At 36.0% G+C, this 21905-nt stretch overlaps 1 protein-coding gene across 2 annotated transcripts in view; it reads left to right on the top strand.

Annotated features, from left to right (window-relative positions):
* OTOGL (otogelin like) overlaps positions 1–21905 on the top strand; it is a 146311-nt gene that overhangs the window by 61527 nt on the left and 62879 nt on the right. Inside the window, exons 24-28 of one of the 2 annotated variants that reach the window (XM_036300000.1) lie at positions 1114–1221; positions 2213–2351; positions 12525–12659; positions 19091–19240; positions 21613–21732. In XM_036300000.1, coding sequence (XP_036155893.1) covers positions 1114–1221; positions 2213–2351; positions 12525–12659; positions 19091–19240; positions 21613–21732 — 652 coding nt within the window. The remainder of the gene's footprint in view (positions 1–1113; positions 1222–2212; positions 2352–12524; positions 12660–19090; positions 19241–21612; positions 21733–21905) is intronic. The other variant, XM_036300001.1, reaches the window with a different exon arrangement.

Genomic DNA, 21905 nt, shown 5'->3' with positions numbered 1-21905 from the left:
TATTACAGATGCATGGCTGATTAGATAAAGGTACATCCTAATTTTGTTTCATATGCTTGTGGTTGATGCTATTATTTAAAAAGTATCTATTTGCTGTCACTTTTGACTCTCAGTTCAACAATGATTCATATACTTACTGGTCAAATCTCATTACAAAAACTTAAAGAAATTATTGAATAAATGTAGTTGGTATTGACTAAGAGGCCTCTGACTGATTTGGAAATAACTTTGCTATTCAGGACTTTCTATTACACAATTGTTTATGGTAATAGGATTTGGTAATAATCATCTTCAATGTGACCCTGGTTGCCTTATTTTAGGACAATAAGTCTATAACTTGTTTTCATGAGGCTCCCGAGAGTGCCAGCGATTCATTGACTATAAAAGGACTTAGTTTAGAAATCATTGTGGATTAAAGAAATGCAAAATAATATAGTGAAAAGAATCATATAGAATTGGGTTCAAATGCTGGTCCTCCTTGTTATTAACTGAAGTGTGTCAGAACAAGTTACTTAACCACTTACAGCCTCAACTTCCTCTTTTAAAAACGGGCATAATAATATGTACTTCCTGGATGCACCATAGCAGTTTTGATTAGTTATAATAACCTCATCAGTCATCAGCATAATCACTTGAAGTCACTCACAAAAGAAGCTCTTGATTCCCTCCTCTGTTTCATAACAAAAAATGTTATATATCTTATAATTCACTATGTCATCAAAATTGTTATACCTACAGACTCTTTCTCTTAAGCAGTAAATATTGAAGAAAGGGGCCCTCACTACCTCTTTAAAATTTTTTTCAGAATAACTCATTTTACCTAAGAATTTTGGCTTTTGTCTCCCTTTTATTATATTAAATGATAACAAAAGGTCAAAATTACTGCATCCAATCATTTGCCTGGATTTACTTCCTACTGTGATATGCAGGGCACTGTATGGAAAGAAGAGGAGGGAGATAAGGACTGGGTTCAGCCCTTCAATAGGCCAGCTAGAACATGCCTATGACAGATGTAATGCATAGAAATGGTTTTGAATATGACGAGATTACTGATTTCTTTGAAAACTGAAATTAGTAGCTTATACTACATAGCATTTACTCTTCTTTTGGAAGAATGGCGGAACACCGAGGAAAGTGTTATGTTCCTGAAAGCTGTCCGTGCATCTGGAAAGACTGGGAGTACCTCTCAGGAGAAGTGATTGCTACACCATGTTATACCTGGTAATCAGATTCATTTATTTGACAAAAAACATCCTAAGCAATTGTATTAGTTTCGACCATCTTATATTTACTTAAGGTGACTGACTTCAAAAAAAACAAATCAAGCCTGAGTAAATAAGATTTTAAAGTCATTCATGCATGGATAGAGAGCGACTATCTCTAGGGAATCATACCATTATTTTTATGCATATTTGTTTCACACATTAGAAAAGTGTAAAATATGACAATTTGAAAATATAATAAGAAAAAATATCTCAAGTTTATAAGAAAGTGATAAGAATTTCAAAAAGAAGTTCACATTTAATGGAAGGTTTTATTTTTGGAAACAAGCCTAAAGAAAACTATAAAATAAAATTGAAATATAATTTTCTTAAAATGCAGACAAAGATTCTAAGCCCATGAACAAAATCACACCTAATGTATGCCCTAACCGGTTTGGCTCAGTGGATAGAGCGTCAGCCTGCAGACTCAAGGGTCTCAGGTTCGATTCCGGTCAAGGGCATGTACCTTGGTTGCGGGCACATCCCCAGTAGGGGGTGTGCAAGAGGCAGCTGATCGATGTTTTTCTCTCATTGATGTTTCTAACTCTCTATCCCTCTCCCTTCCTCTCTGTAAAAAATCAATAAAACATATTTTTATAAAAAAAATCATACCTAATGTATTTAAATAGACTCAAGTATCAAAGATGGCATTGTGGTCTTTTGACTACTAGCATGCCTATGTTCAATTTTTCATTCCACCATCTGTTTTCAGTGTAACCCAGGCACAATTTCTGGGATTGCTTGTGGTGTCTGATATTTTATTTAAACAAAGTGGTAAATATATGCCTAATTAGTCAGAGTAATGTTATCAGAAAAAAATTGGCAATATTTATAAGGGCTATTGGCTCAGTGATTGCTCTTGAATGCAAACCTTCCAATGTTGTTGCCACTTGAAAAACTTAATTAGAGCCATGCTTCTTACAATGGGTACTCCTGTTATTTTCTAATAGTGTTTGTCGACGAGGAATGTTCAATTGCACATACTATCCATGTCCAGCAGTGTGCACAATATATGGGGATCGGCATTATCATTCTTTTGATGGGCTGGAATATGACTATATTGGTGATTGCCAGGTATTTTTGATAAAGGTATGTCACAATTACTTATACTTTTATTTGCAATTATGTAAAGACAATGTAAAAAAACAACTATGCTGGGCCATGGTATATCAAATCCATACATCATTAATATAATTTACAAAATTAAGCAATTTCAATCTAATTTCCTTGGCTCATTCTAAAGTTTTATTATTTATAAGTGATGAGCCAATTCTGAAACTTTCTGTGCCTCTGTTTTCTTATTTGTAAGATGAGGATAATAATTGCACCTATTTCCAGGGGTAGTTCTTAGGATTAACTGAACTATGCAACACTTTCAGATAGTGCTTGATATATAGTTACTACACAATAAATATCAACTAATTTATTTTTACTGACTTAATTGAGTGAATACAAATATAAGACATTAAATCATGTATTGGACTATGATTTGTTTATGGTTGCAGCAACCAAAAGGCATTATTCTCAATTCTAGACATGCTATTTTGATAAGTTTTGGGAATCGCTAGGCTTTGTAGACCTGAAATAATCCTTCAAAATAATCCTTCAAATTTCTCATATCTTTAATGCATTTGGATTTTCTGTATACCTAAATTTTATTTAGATTTCACTGATCAAAGAATTAAACTTCTAAATCCAAAAACTAAGCTTGAGAAAAAAATTGCACAAAAATAAACAAAATAACAGATTTCCTCCAGCAGAGTTACCTGTGATTATTTTGAATGCATGTTTTTTCCCCCCTGACTTTCCTGTTATTAGAGGTTTGGTGTGATACTGTTCTTTAAGCATATGTTGAGAATGTAGACACATTCCCATTTTGTATTAATTCAGTTAAATAAGGAAACAAACTAAAATCTATAGCCTTCCAAACTTGAACAAAGCTCCTGCTTACTTTTTAAGCTACTGAATTTCCCTTTTGGTAAAATTCTTGGTCTTCTTTGTGGACAATTTTATGTTTCTTAAAGAGCTAATCCGTGGGAATGGATTTGGCAGTCAGATAATTATAGATGATTATTGCCTAAAGGAATTTTGTGTTGTTTTGATTGTTTTTGGAGCAGAAGGAAGACACCATGATGCATATATATCAATAAGTGTTTGTCCTCTTAGTGAACAATTCTACATTTGAATTTTTTCATCTCCTGCAATTTAGGTTGTAAGAGGAGAAGCTTGGGGATGTAGATAACAATTTAGAAATTTGAATACATAAACTGATACCACTTTCTCAAAATCAGTCAGACTCATTTTGTACCAAACCCTCATTTCCCTGGATATTTAGGTGCCTCTGACATTCCTTTGAGTGTCTTCTTCCTTTGGCCTTCTGGATATTATGCAGTTTGAGCCCTTTAATGTCTCTTTTGGTTTCTTCTTTGTGTCTTTGTTGCCTTTTCTTCTTGCATAAGCCCTGACCCTAGGTGACTGACTTGGATCCTTCAGGGCAAGAACCAAGTCTTAGTCATCAATTCACCAGCACAGACCGCCATGTTGGGAACATAGTTGTTCAATGAATGTTGACTGAACTGGATGTCTTTTTTTTTTTTTTGGCAATCTGTCCCTTTCTCCTAATGCTTGGTGTGTTCACCCACAATCTTAACCACCCCTATAGGTTGAAGTGTTCCAAATCAACATGTACAACTCTAACCCTCAACTTCCAGGCTGGCTTTCTGAATCAATTTCAACACCACAATAACATTTTTTTTTCATTCTGGGGATTGACTCCCCCGCCCCCCGTTCCCCCCCCGCCCCACACACACACACCCACATAACCTAGGTATGTGCCATAACCAGGAATCAAATCCCTGACCTTCCGGTGCAAGGGATGACACTCCAACCAACTGAAACACATTGGCTAGGGCTATATTACACTTCTTTTGGGTTCTTCATAGGAGCGAGCACAATTGTGGTGGCATTGTAAAAGCTAAATAATTATCTGTTCAATTTTGTAAGACTCTACTAGAGGGAGAAAACACAGCTTACACTTAATTAGTAATCTAATATTTGCTATAAATGGATATACATGCCTTCAACATGAAGTATGTAGAGCAGTGCTTTTAAACTTTAGTATTCATGCACATCATCTGAAGATTTTGTAAAATACAGATCCTGAGTCCATGGGTTTGGAGCAGGATCTTGGATCTTGCAATTTTTAGCAAGCTACCACAATGTCCCATGTCCAAGGTCTACTCTTTGAGTAGCAAGGATGTAGAACACTTTCTTTGTGAAGAAACAGATTTTAATTACTTTTGAAATTTTCTTCTTATTCTGAATAGTAAAATTTAAGTCACATCTAGGAAAAAGGAAGTATTATTAACAATATCATGTGAAACAACATGTTTCCATTGGACATTTCATTAATGGTAGTTACAGGTGCTTTTTAAGAAATATCATTTTAAGTAGTAAAACAAAAATTTTGCTAAACTTTATTTTCATTTGTATACAGAAATATTTGTTTTAAAATATTTACTAAAACTATTTAAAACTGTATTCACATATCACCGTGTCTGCGAACATTTTTCATTTGTGACAATGATCCATGCTTATTCATTATCATTTCATTTAGTTAACAAATTAACAAATTTTATGGTCTATTTAATGCTAACAAAGACATGCCTAATCTATATACTCTACATTTGAACAGATTTTTCTAAGAAAATTCTCCAGTTTTGAAGACAGGGACTATACCTTACATTTATTTTTTTCTCCCCAAATAACTTAGCAAAGTGCTGGTTCTTTGGTGAACTCTTAATAACTCCTTATTTGATCTGTATGTTCTGCCTGGCTTTTTCTTAACCCCTCATTTGCCTTCACAATAATCATAGTATTTACCACTGTATTTTCAAATAGTGATTGTTCATAAAGTCCTTTAAGTAAAATACTTGTCTCAACTCTGATTTCTGGAACAATGAAAGTAAATCTTTATGTTTGATGCTACCTGATTATAGCAGTCTCTTTTTATTTTTTTAATTTTTTAAAGTATTTTTTTTTATTGATTTTTACAGAGAGGAAGGGAAAGGAATAGAGAGTTAGAAACATCAATGAGAGAGAAACATCGATCAGCTGCCTCTTGCACACCCCCTACTGGGGATATGCCCACAACCAAGATACATGCCCTTGACCGGAATTGAACCTGGGACCCTTCAGTCCGCAGGCTGATGCTCTATCCACTGAGCCAAACCGGTTAGGGCCGAAATCTCTTTTTATTAATGCTGTCATGTAACAGTACCATTCTATTTAGCAGGCAAGATATACTAAGGTTTGGCTTTTTAGGCTTTAGAAATGTGACTTCCTATCATCATTTTAACTTGCCATTATATTCTTCTATTAAAATAAATTTTAAAATAAATACATCATGTTCAACTTCAAATTTTAATAAGGTTTGACCCTGTATGTGAGAAGATATGTCACAAGAAATATTCTTCTAATCTTTCAATAAACAGTGAAATTTGAATCTTTAATTTCTTAATTAAAATGTGTGTAGTAAATCTAGGGTTCATGCTGTAAGATTAAGATATGAAAAATATTAAAACTACATTTTCAGGTTCTAGAATTATATGTGCCTTTCTGCTTGTCAAGCAGAAGTGTTCTTTTCTTTTTTAAAAATAACATTCTTTAAGAAAGAAAGTATGAAAAGAAATAAAAAATAAAAATAAGTAAGAAAAGACAGTATGATTACAAACAACAGACTTCAGAACTTAACTTTTAATTTAATTTGGTAATAAAAACTTACAATTAATAATTAATTAGAATTATACGAGTGAATTATTTATTATATTATGCATAATCCATGGACACAGACAATGGTGTGGTTAAGGCCGGGGTAGGAGGCAGAGGTGGACTAGAAGAGGTCAATGGGGGGAAAAGGGGACTTATGTAATACTTTCAACAATAAAGATTTAATTAAAAAAAACCAAAAACACTAACTCCAATCCTTTGGATGGGGGATTCACTGTGCTCTTTCTCCCAGGAACATGCCCGTTCCTTTCCCTTTCTTTTCCTTTCCTCTTATGCTTTTTCAGTGGCAAGAGCCATTTCTGTGAATAGCAGATTTAATTATTTCTTATCAAGCAGCTCTCTTCCCTCTTTGTCATGATCACAGGTTCCAGGCTTTATCTTTGTTATTTGTAATACATATTTATCTGGTAACACTTATTTATTTCTTTGGACCCTGTGGACAGTTGGACTTTTAAAAATTAACACTTTCTCATCCCAGCTGGTGTGGTTCAGTGGCTGATCATTGACCCATGAACCAGGAGGTCACGGTTTGATTCCCAGTTAGGGTATATGCCCGGGTTGTGGGCTCAATCCGCAGTAGGGGATGTGCAGGAGGCAGCCGATCCACGATTCTCTCTCATGATCAATGTTTCTATCTCTCTTTCTCTTTCCCTTCCTCTCTCTGAAATCAATAAAAACATATTTAAATTTAAAAAATTAATACTTTTCCAACTTTATTTTATAAGTATAATGTTATTTTACCCTCACATTTAAAGAGATATTAAGTAATTTTTTAAAAAATCTCACAACTCTGCAGTTTTAAATGTAACCTAGTTCTAGGTACTGAATAAGTGCTTATCATATCCTGGTTGGTGCCTGTTAATCCTTAAAAAAATAATTAGGTTCTCTGATACTTTATTCATTTTGGAGGCTGTTTACCCTTTACTATAAATATATTGTATAGGAAATATAGCGCATTATTTTAAAGTGTATTTTCCTAAGTTTTCTAATTTAGGAAAAAGGGTTGTAATTGTGCTTCCTGAGTTAAGACTTGTTTAAGAGAAAAAAAAGAGATGTGAAACCAAACAGTACCTTGAGGTGTGCTAAAATCTCAAGAGAGAGCACTGATGATCTTCAACAAAATTGAGAAATATAATATTCAACTCCTAAATTCAGAGCCAACGTCTACTTCCTTTAGTCTGTGGCAAACCCCATCACTGCCAGGGTTTTTCTTATCATTTGTTCTAGATTAGGTTTTCCAACATTCTCTTCAGGTGGTATCTCAAAAGGTCAGTGCTTTCGTTAAGCCTCTGAAAACCCTCTTAATTTCATTGCTCTCAAATCCTTTGCATCATTTTCACATCAATATATCTTACGTGATTTATATGTGTCAGACTCTATAATGAGAAGTGGATGTACAATGATCAGCAAAAAAAGATATGGGTCTTTCCTACTGTGAATCTTAGGCTGGTGGGGGAGAGTTATTATTCACCTAATCACAAAACTCATAAAAAATGCAACTGTAAAAGTCAACAATGACTTAAATGTAAATCCAACAAAACCTTGTTTAATGTTTATCTTCTCTGTTCCTGAAATGATTCTTAAAGTGGTTTGTCTTCCAGGTGCATGTTTGTTTGCAAATTTGGGAGTTTCCCAGATGAAATCTAAAACTGGCCCCTGTGCACAGAGGGCCAGGAGAGACCAAAGAAAGAGGCAGACTACTCCAGATGGGTAGGAGGCAGTTTTAGTGAGGAATGGAACTTGCATATGAGGCCTGCTTCGGGCAGCAGTGAGACAAGTAGCTCTCCACACTTTCCTTTCAGAATCTTTAGTAAGTTTATGGAGAGGCCTTACTTGACTTCAGTCACTTATACCATCAAAGGTCTCCACAGCACATTGATCTCTCAAGGCTGTGTCCTTGAAAATGGCTCTCACTGTGGGAATGGTGGGCAGATCTTACATTCCAAAGACAGGGAGGGTTTCTAATTGTCTGGATTCAGTACGTGGATAAACTCATCAAATCCTCTCAATGACCACCTTTAACAGTGCAGTTTTTACTTACATTGTTTGCATGGCAACACGTGACGACAAAGGGATCAAAGGCAGACAATAACTTGGGCCTTTAGTGATTGTCTATATAACAGTGGATATTTTCAACCCAAATCAGTTCTTTATAGTTTTCTAAGCATTTTTATATCAGGAAAATCAGAAATTTTAAAAAGTAAATTAAATGATACAATCTAAAATATATTACCCTCCAATTCTGATACATTAACATTTCCAAAGCTGAAATAGAAGTGGATCTTAAATTTTATTTAATTTTTAGAGTTATATGAACACTACTTTGTAGAAGGCTTTTGCATATTTTAAAAATCTATTTGAATAAGAAGATGAAAATCTTGGAGTTTATTGAATTAATTTTTTAAGTGCCCTTTCAGGAAATCAGTGTTTAAATACTTTTCTACTTTGTTCATATAAGCTAACTCTTAAATATTATATCCTTATTGGAAGTTTCAGGTAAGATAGTTGTGATCTTTTATTTATAAGATTCATCTCCATTATTAGTATTTGATATTAAGGTTCAGTTTTTACTTTGCATTGTAGTAATCTACATACTTTGATAATAGACTCCATGTATCAAGACCTCCTAAAACATTTCAATAGTAATTTAGCATAAGTTTTCTAGTAATTTTTTAACTTTTTATAATAACTACATATTTAAGTCTACACTCTATGGCATGCCTTTATGCTAGGTGCCGTTAAGGGTACACTTATGTTGACATTAGCCTTACCCTCTATTGTTTTACCTTTGGGGAGTCATTATTAAACAAGAAGCAAGAAGGCTGGGCCAAATGAAAGCTCTGTTGTGGAGATATAACTGATTTTGACTAGAGAATCAGTTAACAGCGAAGTTTCATGGAAGCAGGAGGCTTAGTATTGGTGTATTTCAACCAATTATAACACTTCTTTATCAATGATTTTCAAGTAGATTTCCTTTGCAGTGAAGCACCTCAGGGTGGTATTTATTGGAAGTGACATTTAGCTAAGAGTTTGCTATTTCAGGAAACAAACAATAGGGAGTGGGTGCTGTGGTGATTTGGGTGTAAAACCCAGAGGGAAATAACATCCTTGAACAGGGCCGTGCGCCTCACAAAGGTGACAGCTGCAGGGTGGCTATGCCCCCCGCAGCAGGGATTCATGGATGCGCTGATGTCATTGCTGCAGCTTGGACCATCTCTCTGTGAAGGCTCTGCTTCCGCTTACTCAGGCTTGCTTGTGTAACTCTTCTATATTTTGTTTCTATCTTTTTAAAAAAAAATGTTGTTATTGATTTCAGAGAGAGGAAGGGAGAGGGAGAGAGAGATAGAAACATCAATGATGAGAGAGAATCATTAACCGGCAGCATCCTGCACGCCCCCTACTGGGGATTGAGCCTGCCACCTGGACATGTGCCCTTGACCAGAATCGAACCTGGGACCCTTCAGTCGCAGGCTGACGCTCTATCCACTGAGCCAAACCGGCTAGGGCTTGTCTCCCTCTTTGCTTCAGTTCAATCACTGTTTTGTTTCCTTCATGTCCTAAGCTTGCTCTCAACTGTTCAGCTCCCACTCCACCTTTATTCTCTTTAAGTCTATTCACCCTCAGATCTTACTATACAAAAATTTTCTAAGTCACTATTTTCTGGTTGAAATGGGAGAGATAATCTAGTTGGATAGAGTTGTGTTTTTTCTTGTCAGCATTAAAGTCCGTTGACCCATGAGTGAATGTATTGCTTTGGGTCCAAGCAGCTGTGGGACATAAACATGGCTGCCTGTGGCTACTGTATCAACAGAGACTTTGTGTGGGGTACTCTTTATTAAAAAATATATGTTTACTGATTTTTAGAGAGAGAGTAAGATCGATGCAAGAACAAGGCATCGATAAGCTGCCTCCTGCATGCCCCACACCGGTGATGGAGCCCGCAGCCCAGGTACGACGCCCGGGGTGTGGGGTAGTTACTCTTAAAAGGTTAAGACTGAGATGTCAAGTAAACTAATATACTATCTTGAGAAGTGCTGACATTTTACGTTTTGGAATCACTTGGAAGAATATTCTCTATGTTTTCAGTACCTGAGCATAAAGAGTTTGAGGAATCCATGTGGCACATTGATGTTGACTTTTTTCCCCTCTAGCTTTGTAATCACCCTCACTGTGTTGCTTAGCAACTCTGCAGCATTATCTTCAAACCGAATGTAACTTGAAATACATGAGAAATGGAAATTGGAGAAATGTGATTCTTAGGAAGTGATATTATTTCAAGTTACTGTCAACATAACATGCTATTATAAGACCATACAATACAGAATGCTTCTTGGCTTTTTTGAGTTAATAACAAAAGCACAGCAAACATTGAGTCACTTTAATTATTAGTAATAGAAATGTGATGGCCATAGAAAGCCTTTCAGCCAGCTTTTCACATCCTTTATCTAAGTCATCCCAAGAAGAAGAACAAAACAAAACCCTAAATTACATATTATTTTTGTTCTTTGAAAATTGTTCATAAAGGCAAAAGAGTGGGGCATTATTTTTTTTTTTAGTAATACAATGCCATAATCATTTTATTCCCCTTTTCAAAATTTAGGCAATGCTTTGCAAAAGGATTACTAGGAAGCGAGAGCTCTTAGTGCTAAGAAGGAAGGAAAAATGGGGCAGAGAGGGAAATATCAGTTACTCTGTCAGCAACATTGATTGAAAGCCTGTCCTCTAGGCACAATGCTACAGTAATTACTAGTGAGACAGGAAGAATTTAGAAAAACCGAGAGATATATTGAGCTAATGTTCCTATTGCTGGCGATATGAAAAACTAAGTGTGGCCAAAACCGGTTTTGCTCAGTGGATAGAGCGTCGGCCTGTGGACTGAAGGGTCCCGGGTTCGATTCCGGTCAGGGGCATGTACCTTGGTTGCGGGCACATCCCCAGTGGGGAGTGTTCAGGAGGCAGCTGGTTGATGTTTCTCTCTCATCGATGTTTCTGGCTCTCTATCTCTCTCCTTTCCTCTCTGTGAAAACTCAATAAAATATATTTACAAAAAAAAAAACACAAAAAAAAAACCTAAGTGTGAAGAATTTGCATCAAGACCTATGTGATTTCCAAACATTTAAAGACTTTTCTCACTTTGAAAATAAACACTGACCCAAATGTCTAAATATGACAAGGATTCATGTGTGTGAGTTCTTGAAAAGTGGATATTGAGTCCAGAGAAATACCACTTTTGTTTTTTCTGATGAAATTTCCACTGTGCCTAAGTTAGAGCAGTGTGGCTTTTAACTTTTGGGGGGATAAGGACCACTTCAAAAATTTGATTGAAACCATGGGTTTTCTTCCTAGAAAAATATATTTAAAAACAACATTTTGCAAAGAGTTTTCAGGGTCTGTAAAACCGTAGGAGCCATCCATGAAACTGAGATACAAAATTAAAACCCTGATTCTAGAGAGCATGTTCTTAGTGGATGTAGTGGGAACTGCCCCCCCCCCCCCCCAAAAAAAAAAAAAACCGGTGAGGATGAAGTGAGAGGTAAAGGGGTTAGATTTAGAGTATCTGGGGCTAAATACTCTCAAACTAAGGATTTCCTATCACCTACTTTTCTCTTTTCTCTTTAACCACTATTAGACTCTTGCTAATTTCTCTACAAGTGGCATAAAAAAAAAAAAATTAGAACCCTGGCTGGTGTGGCTCAGTTGGTTGGAGCATCATCCTGTACACCAAAAGGTTGTGGGTTTGATTCTGGGTCAGGGCACACACCTAGGTTGTGGGTTCAATCCCCAGTCAGGGTGCAGATAGGAGGCAGCTGATAGATGTCTTTTTCTCTGTCTCTCAAAATCAATTAAAAAAATTAAAACTCTGTCTCTGCCTTTATTTAGCTTATTAACCTTGGACAATCAGTTAATCCTTCTTAACCTCTGTTTCCTAATCTGTAAAATGGAGATAATACTTAATTCAAAAGTACCATAAAATTAAGTGAGATAACATATATAAAGCTCAAAGGAATCCCTCAAATGACATGCATTATCTTATTTACTAACATGTTCTAAGGTTTTGTATTTATTTCAGTGTTCACTTGTAGGCAAATGATTATTTAGTCAGAAAATTCCTAAAGATAAGACAAAAGTGTTGCCTAAAATGAATTTTTGTAAAAATTCCCCCAAACAACATGTGTTTTGGCTTATTTATTGGAAATGAAGTGGTTAATACATTTGAGTTAATATTATTATAAGATGGAAAAAGCTTTGCTAGAAAAAAATTAACAGAAGATATTAGAGATAAATGTTTAAACATTAAGCTATCTTGGTATATTTTTCATAGTATTAGATCAAAATGAACTTTATTTTAGAGGTAAGTTGTATTTCAGTTTCAACACATACCACTGTACATCTTGGTCTTTAAGATTTGTTAATGAAAATAGCAAAAAATTATGTATAATATACAATTGTATTAATATAATATTGACATTGCAGAGTGAAGATGAAGCAGATATATCTGTCATTGCCCAAAACAAGAAATGCTTTGACAACGATATTGTTTGTTCTAAAAGTGTTTTGATTTCAGTTGGGGACACTGAAATTTACCTGAATGATACTCCTGACAAAGAGGTTAGTGAGTTATTTCTTTTAGGATCATTAAAACTTGTACTAAGAATACTGAAAATAAAATATAAACAATTAGGCTACTTTTTCCATGTAAATGGTTACTAGATTTTGAATTTTCTTGGCTATTTTTATGTGGCTACAGTAAGCCATACTTTACTTTGTCTCTTTTGGTTACACTCTAATTCCCCATATTCTAATTCTTTTATCTTTTCTTCATTTTCATGGTTATCACTCTGGCTTAGCAACAGTCACCTATCACCTAGAGTACTTCAACATGTTCCCAACTAAACTCCCGATGTCCTCTCATCAATCCTGCCACACTGCAGTCAGGGTGGTTTTCCTAAAATGGAAATCTAATCTGTCACTCCAGTGCTTCAAAACTTTAAGTGGCTTCCATTTCCTTAAAAATCCAATTTCCTCCATAACCTATCTGACCACTGCCACCTCTCCTTACCTACTTCTCATCACTTTCTGCTTCTGGCCCAGGTTCCAGAAGGTGGGGCTTTTATCAGTTCTTCAAGGGCTCTGTGTTCTTCTCTCACTTCTGTTTCTTCCTAATTATCATTGCTCATACCTGGAACAACCTTCAACCTTTCCATTAACTTATTCTTATGTGACTGGTCTCATTTTGTCTCTTTCAGGATCTCCTCTTCATGTATCCTACTTTAATGAAATTAGAAGTGTAGTTGTCTGTCTTCTCTATTTGTCTATGAGTTATGTGAGAATTGGAACCACTGTCACCCTGTTCATTCTTGCATTCTGGAGCCTGCCCAGTTTGAAAGAATGAATACATTTCATCCATTCATTCATTCATTCATTCATGCTTATGTCTACTATATATCAAAATCTGTGTTAATTATTGAGATTGAAACAGTGAAAAGTCACTATGCTTTCACTGTTAAGGATATTTTCTAAGGTGAGGAATATATTCAACTAAGTAAGGATGTGTAGTGTGATGTGTTATGCATGGCATGAATATGTACAGGATAGTATGGGAACCCCTAGGAAAAAGACCTAAACCAACCTTGGGTGTTTAGGGTAGGTGTTAAAGACTCTGAAGTTAGTCAGTACTCAACTTGGAATCCCTACTCTATCACCTGCTAGCTGTGTCACTCTGGGCAAACTGTAGCTTTCCCATTTGTAAATTTGGGGTGATTCTACTTCTTAACTTCATGTGAAGATTAAACTAAATAATGAATTTCAAGAAATGGCTCCTCTCCTCTTCTTTACCCTCCTTCTTTTTGAAGGCTCAGAGACATGTTCTGGATGTAATGATTTGAACTGAGTCATAAAGGATGAGCAGGTATTAGCCAGGTAAAGAGAGAGAGTAGGAAGGCAATCAATATAGAGGAAAGAACCAGAGTTGAAGGATAAAATGGCATGTTTAAAGAACTCCAAGTGGTTACGTTTAGTTGAAGTGTTTGGGGACATTGGAAGGGAGGGTATGGCAAAGGGACTCAGGGAGAAGTATCCAGATTGACTTTAATGCAGGGGCCATGAGGGCAGGGGCAGTAGACAAGGAGGCTGGTTCCAGATCATGGAAGGTCTCGAATGGTGTAAGACATTTGAACTTATTTTACAAGTAAGAAATTTTGGAGTAGAGAAATGACATGAATGGACATATGGCCCTTAAAAAGTGTCCTCTGAGATTTTAGAACAGTGTTTCTCAAAGTTTGGCCTACAAAATTTCTGCATCTGAAATATCTATATATATAAAAGCCTAAGCTACTGAACGACTATTTGACTGTTTGACTGGTAGCTATGACACATAATGACCACCAGGGGGGGTAGATGCTCAATGCACAGGCATGAAACCATGGAACAGACTAATGAATCTCGGAGGGAAGCAGGGAGTGGGGAGGGTGGGAAGAGATTAACCAAAGATCTTACATGCATACTAGAGGCCCGGTGCATGGATTCATGCACTGGCGGGGTCCTTCGGCCTGGCCTGTGGGGATCAGGCCAAATTTGTGCACCGGGTCTCTGACATCCCCTGAGGGGTCCCGGATTGTGAGAGGGCACAGGCTAGGCTGAGGGACCCCACTGGTACACCAATCTGTGCACTGGGCCTCTAGTTTATTATAAAAGGGGGTCCCTGGGTTCACCTTGGTAATGAGAATGGTTGAGGTTGAGAATGGAAATCTATTTTTAATGGTGCCCCAAATTGTTTTGCATACTTAAGTTTGAGAACCAGTGCCCTAGAACAGGGATGGGGAACATCTGGCTTGTGGACCATATAAGGCCCTCGAAATCATTTGATCTGGCTCTGCTAAGGCATTAGAGGTGAGTTATTTAAATATTTGACCAAATATAGCAGGCTAATTTCTAAGTGATAATTTTGTGTGGCCCATGAATAATGTTATAAATATCTAAATGGCCCTTGGCAGAAAAAGGTTCCCCACCCCTCCCCTAAAACATAGCTTACATCTCAGTCAGAAACATTGAGACATTGAGACCAGCCAGGCAGCACTCAAGCTTTGGACAAAACAGAGTTTCTATAATCATGTTGACATCCTTTTGCAGTAATTACTACAGTTTGCTATAACCATCAAGTAGATATTCATTTATAGATGAAGGTTCTCTCTAAGAACAAGGATGTGTTTTTTTTTTTTGTTTTTTTTTTTAAAAAGAAACCTGAAGAGAAAATAATGCTTTTATAAAGACAGTTTAACACATTTTTGAAGTGGTAATTACAGAACTGTGTAATTTTCAAATCCAATTTTCACCCATAGGCAGGTGATGAGGAAAGGTCATAAAGATAATTTGACCATAAAAAATCACCCACTAATATAGTTCTTGAACATCAAAAGTAAAAATAAGTACCATTTACTTTAAGGCAAATGAATTGCTCATCTAGCCAAAGAAAATAAACCTCTTTTTATTCCCCAATAAATGCTCATTTCTACTTTTATTAAAAACTAGAGGCCTGATGCACGAAATTTGTGCAAGAGTAGGCCTTCCTTCTCCTGGCTGCCGGCACCAGCTTCCCTCTGGCACCTGGGACCCAGGCTGGCTTCCCTCTGGACACCTGCAGGCACCTAGGACCCAGGCTGGCTTCCCTCCAGCCCCGACTTTGTCTAGAATGATGCCTGGAAGGACGTCTGGTTAATTAGCATATTACCCTTTTATTATTATAGATGTAAGATATAAACTTTTTATAAATTTAACCTGTACTTTAAAAGTTGTAATTCTTCACATTCATTTTATTTTTATTTTTACTTTCTAATTGACCTTAGAGAGAGCAAGAAAGAAAGAGATGGGGAGAGAGAAACATCAATCGGTTGCTCCTCATACTTTCCCCGTCCGAGGATGGAACCTACCACCTTTTGGCATACAGGACAATGCTTCAACCAAGTGAGCCACACCAGCCAGGGTTAATTCTTTACATTTATAACTTCACTAGAGTTAGTGTAAAATGCTGTGATTCTCACCTAAAGTGGAGTTCTCTATTTTGGGCAATTCATAATACCATGCTCTCTGATGAGAAGCATTCTTCCTTCCTGATCTGAAACAAAAGGAATATGCATCTCCTTTTGATCAGAGACGATTGTTGTGGGGTAGTAACCTGTCCTGTCTAATAAAAACTGTCCTGCAGGCAAATAGAGAAGATGTACTTTTACATCAGGATAATTAATGCAGAACCAACCTGAAGGAAGTCTAATAAGTTGCCTTATCCAAAAATTCATTTTATGTTCTAATGATATGTCAGTCAGTCAAAGAACTTTAATAGGAAAATTTTCGGAAGCGTACTCATGATTGAAATGGAGCCATAAGCCCCATTAGATGCTTTACTTGTTGCTGATCAGGCTGGAAGGTGAGACCCATGAACAGGCCAATACAGGAAGGTGCTAAAAATTAATGAATCAGGGCTTGATCTAGAAGCTGAAGATACTGCCATGAGTTGACAAAGTACATTTTTCAAGGAGCTGACAATCAACTGAGGGGAAGACAGATACTAAAACTGAAAACAAATCAGATAGCAGAAAGGTACTGAAAAGTATAATCAAAACAATAGAAATAGGTTTATGGCAGAGATTGACTAGGGGCCAGGGCAGGCTACACATTTTATGAGCCTAATGAAAAATGAAAATGCGGGCCCATTGTCAAAACAGGAACATGTTTTCCTTTCTCTTGTAGTTTTCCCTTGACCTATCATGGTATTTTTTCCTTTTATTATTCATCAAGAGGCCTGGTGCATGGATTCGTGCATTGGTGGGGTCCCTCAGCTTGGCCTGAGCCCTCTCGAAATCTGGGATCCCCTGAGGGGTGTAGTAGTGGCGAAGCGGCAGGTGGCCTGGGAGGAGCCTGAGCCCGAGCCAGGCGCTGTGTCACTCCCACTCATCCTGGCCCCGCTGCGCTTGCCACCACCACTAGGTAGCACTGCCATGGAGAGAGGCTTGTGCCTCTGTAGCTGCACTTGCCAGCCATGAGCCCAGTATCTGGCATCCATCGGTCAGCTGAGTGGCGCTCCCACTGTGGGAGTGCACTGGCCACCAGGGGGTAGCTCCTGCATTGAGCGTCTGCCCCCTGGTGGTCAGTGTGCATCATAGCGTCCAGTCAACCGGTCATTCAGTTGTTTGGTCACTTAAGCTTTTATATATATTGATGCCTTTCTCACTTGGGCACAAGGATACTCCCAGGTTGAGTTCAGATCCTCAGAGGCACCCAGGGCCTTGCCCCTAACTTCAGCTTGGCACTTGGGAGTAGAAAGAAATGAGGTTAGGTAAAATCCATTAACAATATGTAGGTTACACAGTATCTACTGTTATATCCAATACACTGAACACTTGTAAGTATGAATTTCATCTAAGAGACTGAAAACTCTTATGGATATGATTAAGTTTATTTAATCTGTCCTATGGAATATTTATAAGTGTTTACAATGGTGTAGTATTTCTAAAGTATGCTTTTGTTATTACTTGGCGGTGAGAATAATAAATAACCAAAAGATTGCATATCTCCTTCATGATTTTTATTTTGCTCTGGAAATAGTTGTCTTACTTAATTTGATGTAACCATGTAATTTTGAAATTATTAGATGAGTTATTTTCAATGTCAGATTCAATGTAATCTTTTATAGGGACTAGACCCTGTTCATAAAGATCACTGTATATTCTTACTAGACTCGCAGTGGTTCTCAACCTTCCGAATGCCGCGACCCTTTGATACAGTTAGTTCCTCATGTGGTGACCCCCAACCATAAAATTATTTTCATTGCTACTTCATAACTGTAATTTTGCTACTGTTATGAATCGTAATGTAAATATCTGATATGCAGGATGTATTTTCATTGTTAGCGACCCACAGGTTGAGAACCTCTGCAGAGGCTAAGGGCACTAAATTTTCCCAATGTGTTCCATCTCTAGTTTCTTCCTACTGTTATCCTTCCTAACATAAAACTTATTTTCTTTTAATATACAAATATGATATGTCACTTTCCTCTTCAAAAACCTCTATGCAGTACAATTTATCCATGGAATAACAGTCCTTGTCCTTATGGGTAATGAGGCTGCAAAGGGTCTCAGGCTACGCTTGTCCCAGAATCCATGCTCTACCAGGGGTCCTCAAACTACGGCCCTCGGGCCACATGCAAATACAAATATTGTATTTGTTCCCATTTTGTTTTGTTTTTACTTCAAATAAGATATGTGCAGTGTGCATAGGAATTTGTTCAGAGTTTTTTTTTTAAACTATAGTCTGGCCCTCCAACGGTCTGAGGGACAGTGAACTGGCCCCCTGTTTAAAAAGTTTGAGGACCCCTGCCCTTTGGTGCTCTCCTTAGTCCTGGCCAAATCTTGAACTTCCCTGCCTCTAAGTCCCTATTCAGGTGATTCCTTTGGCTTGGAATAATTTCTTTCTGCATTCTCATTTCTGGCCCTCTGTAATTTCTATGTATGGCCTCTTACAGATCAGTTCGTAATCCACCCCTTGCAAGAAGCCTTCCTCAGTCCCCATTTTCTCTTTCTCACTCTTTCATATTTGTGTGTGTGTGTGTGTGTGTGTGTGTGTGTGTACATATACATACACACACTTTATGCTTTTATTTTCCAATTATGTATGTTTGTAGGTAAAGTAATATATTTTTAGCACTCAGTCATATTTATTCATCGTCAATATAGAATTTCTGAGTCAGTTGGTATATTGTCTTAATTTATCCTATGTCCATGCTCTTGGTCATGCTTTTTTCTATAACTGAAATACCTTTCCCTTTTGGCTCATTTATCCACGTTGAGCCCATTCAGCAGTTTGTGTCTCATAACCAATTTTATGTGTTTCCTACTTTATGCATTTGTTTTGTCTTTTACTATAGAATTCAGAAAGAAGGGCTGAGCAAAAATACTAGTATATATACTTATTAGTAAATAGTAATTTAATGTTTACATTTTGAGAACAATGAATTTACTTTTTTAAAATCATTATTATTATTTCTAAAGAAACGATCAGGTTTTTTTCTGGAAAATGAACCTACATACCAGCTTTGGAAGGCAGGTTATTACATGGTGGTATACTTTCCAGACAAAGATATCACTATTCTTTGGGATAAAAAGACAACCATTCATATCAAAATTGGACCACAGTGGAAGGTAGGTCAACCTACTTGGTAGGTCAATCCAAATGAGATGCAAAATATGAAATTACATGCACCTTTTAATGTTTTGTGGAAATAAAATGATTAATGTCTTTTTTAAAGAAATGGGTTATATTTTCAGAATTACTAACTCATATTTCAGTGAAGAACCACTTTACCAACTAAAGTATATTGTTGTATACAGTTCTTTTTGTCTTTAACCTTACAATATTCAGTTTTCCAAAACTACTTAGGTCAGCTTCTTTCTTCCCACCCTCTTCAGCATGGTTTTGTGATATGTTTGTAATACAGTTTGATTCATTAGTTACAATCTGCACTCCATCTTTCCCTCTATATTCTGGATCTATTTTTAAATTTATATATAGCTAACTTATTTTTCAAAAGTAAAAGAAAAAACTACTCTTATGATTTACAATTGTACAGATTTTAACAAACACCTGGGGTTATATATCTACCACCATAGTCTTATATAAAGCAAATCCATCAACTCCAAAATTTCTCCCAGGTTGGCTCTTTACTGCCAACTCCTACCTCTATTCCCTAAGCTTTGGCAACCACTGATCTATTTTCCATTTCTAGAGTTTTGCTTTTTCCGGATATAATATAATATAAATGAAATCATGCAATCTGTAGTCTTTTGGGTCTGGCTTCTTTGATTTGGCAAAATACATTTAAGATTCATTCATATTGTTGAATGAATTAATAGTTTGTTCCTTTAGTCTACTGAGTAGTATTCTGTTGTAGAGATGTACTAGTTTGTTTTATCCATTCATGATTTAATATTCAATCTTGGATGCTTACCATTTTGGTAATTATATTTAAGTTGTTTTAAACATTGTCTTCTATTACATATTTTATTAAACATTATTAAATGTTTATTATTTTAAATATTTAAAATGTTATTAAGTAGTTTAAATTTATATATTGTTGTGTTTTGATATATTGATGTATTTATAAGAATTCAGTTTATCTGAAATTGAAATTGAGACATGGATATGATTTGTGGTAAATAAAGAAAAAATGGTAAGCATATCCTCCTAAAACTATAAAAATATATATATTTTAAAATATTTTAATATGTTGTAAATTTAAGATATGATTGTATATTGAAGTCATTTTCTTTTTCCTAGGTGAGAGAAAGCCCCCAAATCTATTTCTTGGTGTTTGCTGGTTTCTTGCATTTCTTTAATGAAGTTGACATAATTTCATAATGGTCATATGTCTTTAACTATTTTCCTCTGCCATTTTTCATCATGTATCTTCCTTTCCCTACTTTTTGGAAACAAATTAACCATTTAGTTTTCTGCATCTCCCCCTGCCCTGCCCCAAATGGTGGATTGTCCAGTCTTCGGATAAATGTAGTGGCTTCTGAGAGCAGAGACAATGTGGTCAGCAGTGGCCTGGCAGCTGCAATCCTAGGGTTATTGCCAGCCTTGCCGAAGACACGGACAGTCTGCTTCATCACTAATAAAGGGCTATAGTCCACCCTTCAGCACACCAAGAAAGCTCAGTTTGCTTAGTTTTAAAATTTTAAGGAGGATTTCCATGGTTTATGAAAATTTCTTCCCTGTATTCTTAGTCCATCTCCTTTTCCTCAGAGTAAAATTTTACACATTATTTGAGAAAATGCAATGGGTATTGTTGATGTCAATAATCCATATGGTACTTTCAATAATAATTTCACAACCCATAATGATTTTTATAAAATTAGGTAAAATTTAGATTTTAGTCATTGTATCTCTTGATGGCATGATATAGGAATATTAAAGTTAATTTTTTCTTATATTTTTAATGTTTTGGCTTTTCAGTCTAATAGGGAGAAAAATAAATTATTTTGTTGTTTCAACATTTATAGTGTTACAAAACCTTAAACATATCAGGAGGTGGGGCTTTCATCATTAAAATTTTATGTAAATATGAATACACACAAATGTAATGTTTGTATTATTCTTTTTCAAGTTACTTGTTTTATTGGTTTCATCAATGCTAAAACATTGGTAAGTGTGGAAAGATAAAAATTTGGGGGATGGTAGAACATTTTTGAGAATTTAAAAATAATTGTTAAATATAATTAGCTGAGGGGACCCTTTCCCCCTCCCCTCGTGGGAGTCTGCACTTGTCCTTCAATAAATCTCCACCTTTGCGTTCTCTCTCTCTCTCTCTCTCTCTCTCTCTCTCTCTCTCTCTCTCTCTCTCTCTCTCATTTACAATGTTTCAAAAAGGAGGAGTTTCATACCACATTGTAAATGGTTATTGAAGAAATTCTTAAAATGTCTATCTTAAATATTTAAAATATTTTAGTTACTATGTGTCCTTAAATGTCAAAGTGAGTATAGAATATTTTTTAGTAATTTTCTTTTATTTTAGAACAAAATATCAGGCTTATGTGGAAACTTTGACAAATGTACTTCAAATGACATGACCACATCTAATAACATAGAAGTGAGAAATGCCCAGGTGTTTGGAGATAGCTGGGCATTAGGGCAGGTAAGTTGAAAATATATCTTAGAACTAAATAATTTTATTCTTATGGGAACATTTATTTGGGTAATACTATTTTTATGTAATATTCGTGTAGTAACTCACATTGGACAAAGCTTTAACATTTGTCTTTTCATATAATTCTTGTGACAACCAAGCAATGTAATTGGCATTGTCTT

The sequence above is a fragment of the Myotis myotis genome, unplaced genomic scaffold (genome assembly GCF_014108235.1).
Source record: "Myotis myotis isolate mMyoMyo1 unplaced genomic scaffold, mMyoMyo1.p scaffold_m19_p_3, whole genome shotgun sequence".
NCBI classification, from domain to species: domain Eukaryota; kingdom Metazoa; phylum Chordata; class Mammalia; order Chiroptera; family Vespertilionidae; genus Myotis; species Myotis myotis.
This window is presented reverse-complemented; position numbering and strand designations above follow the sequence as displayed.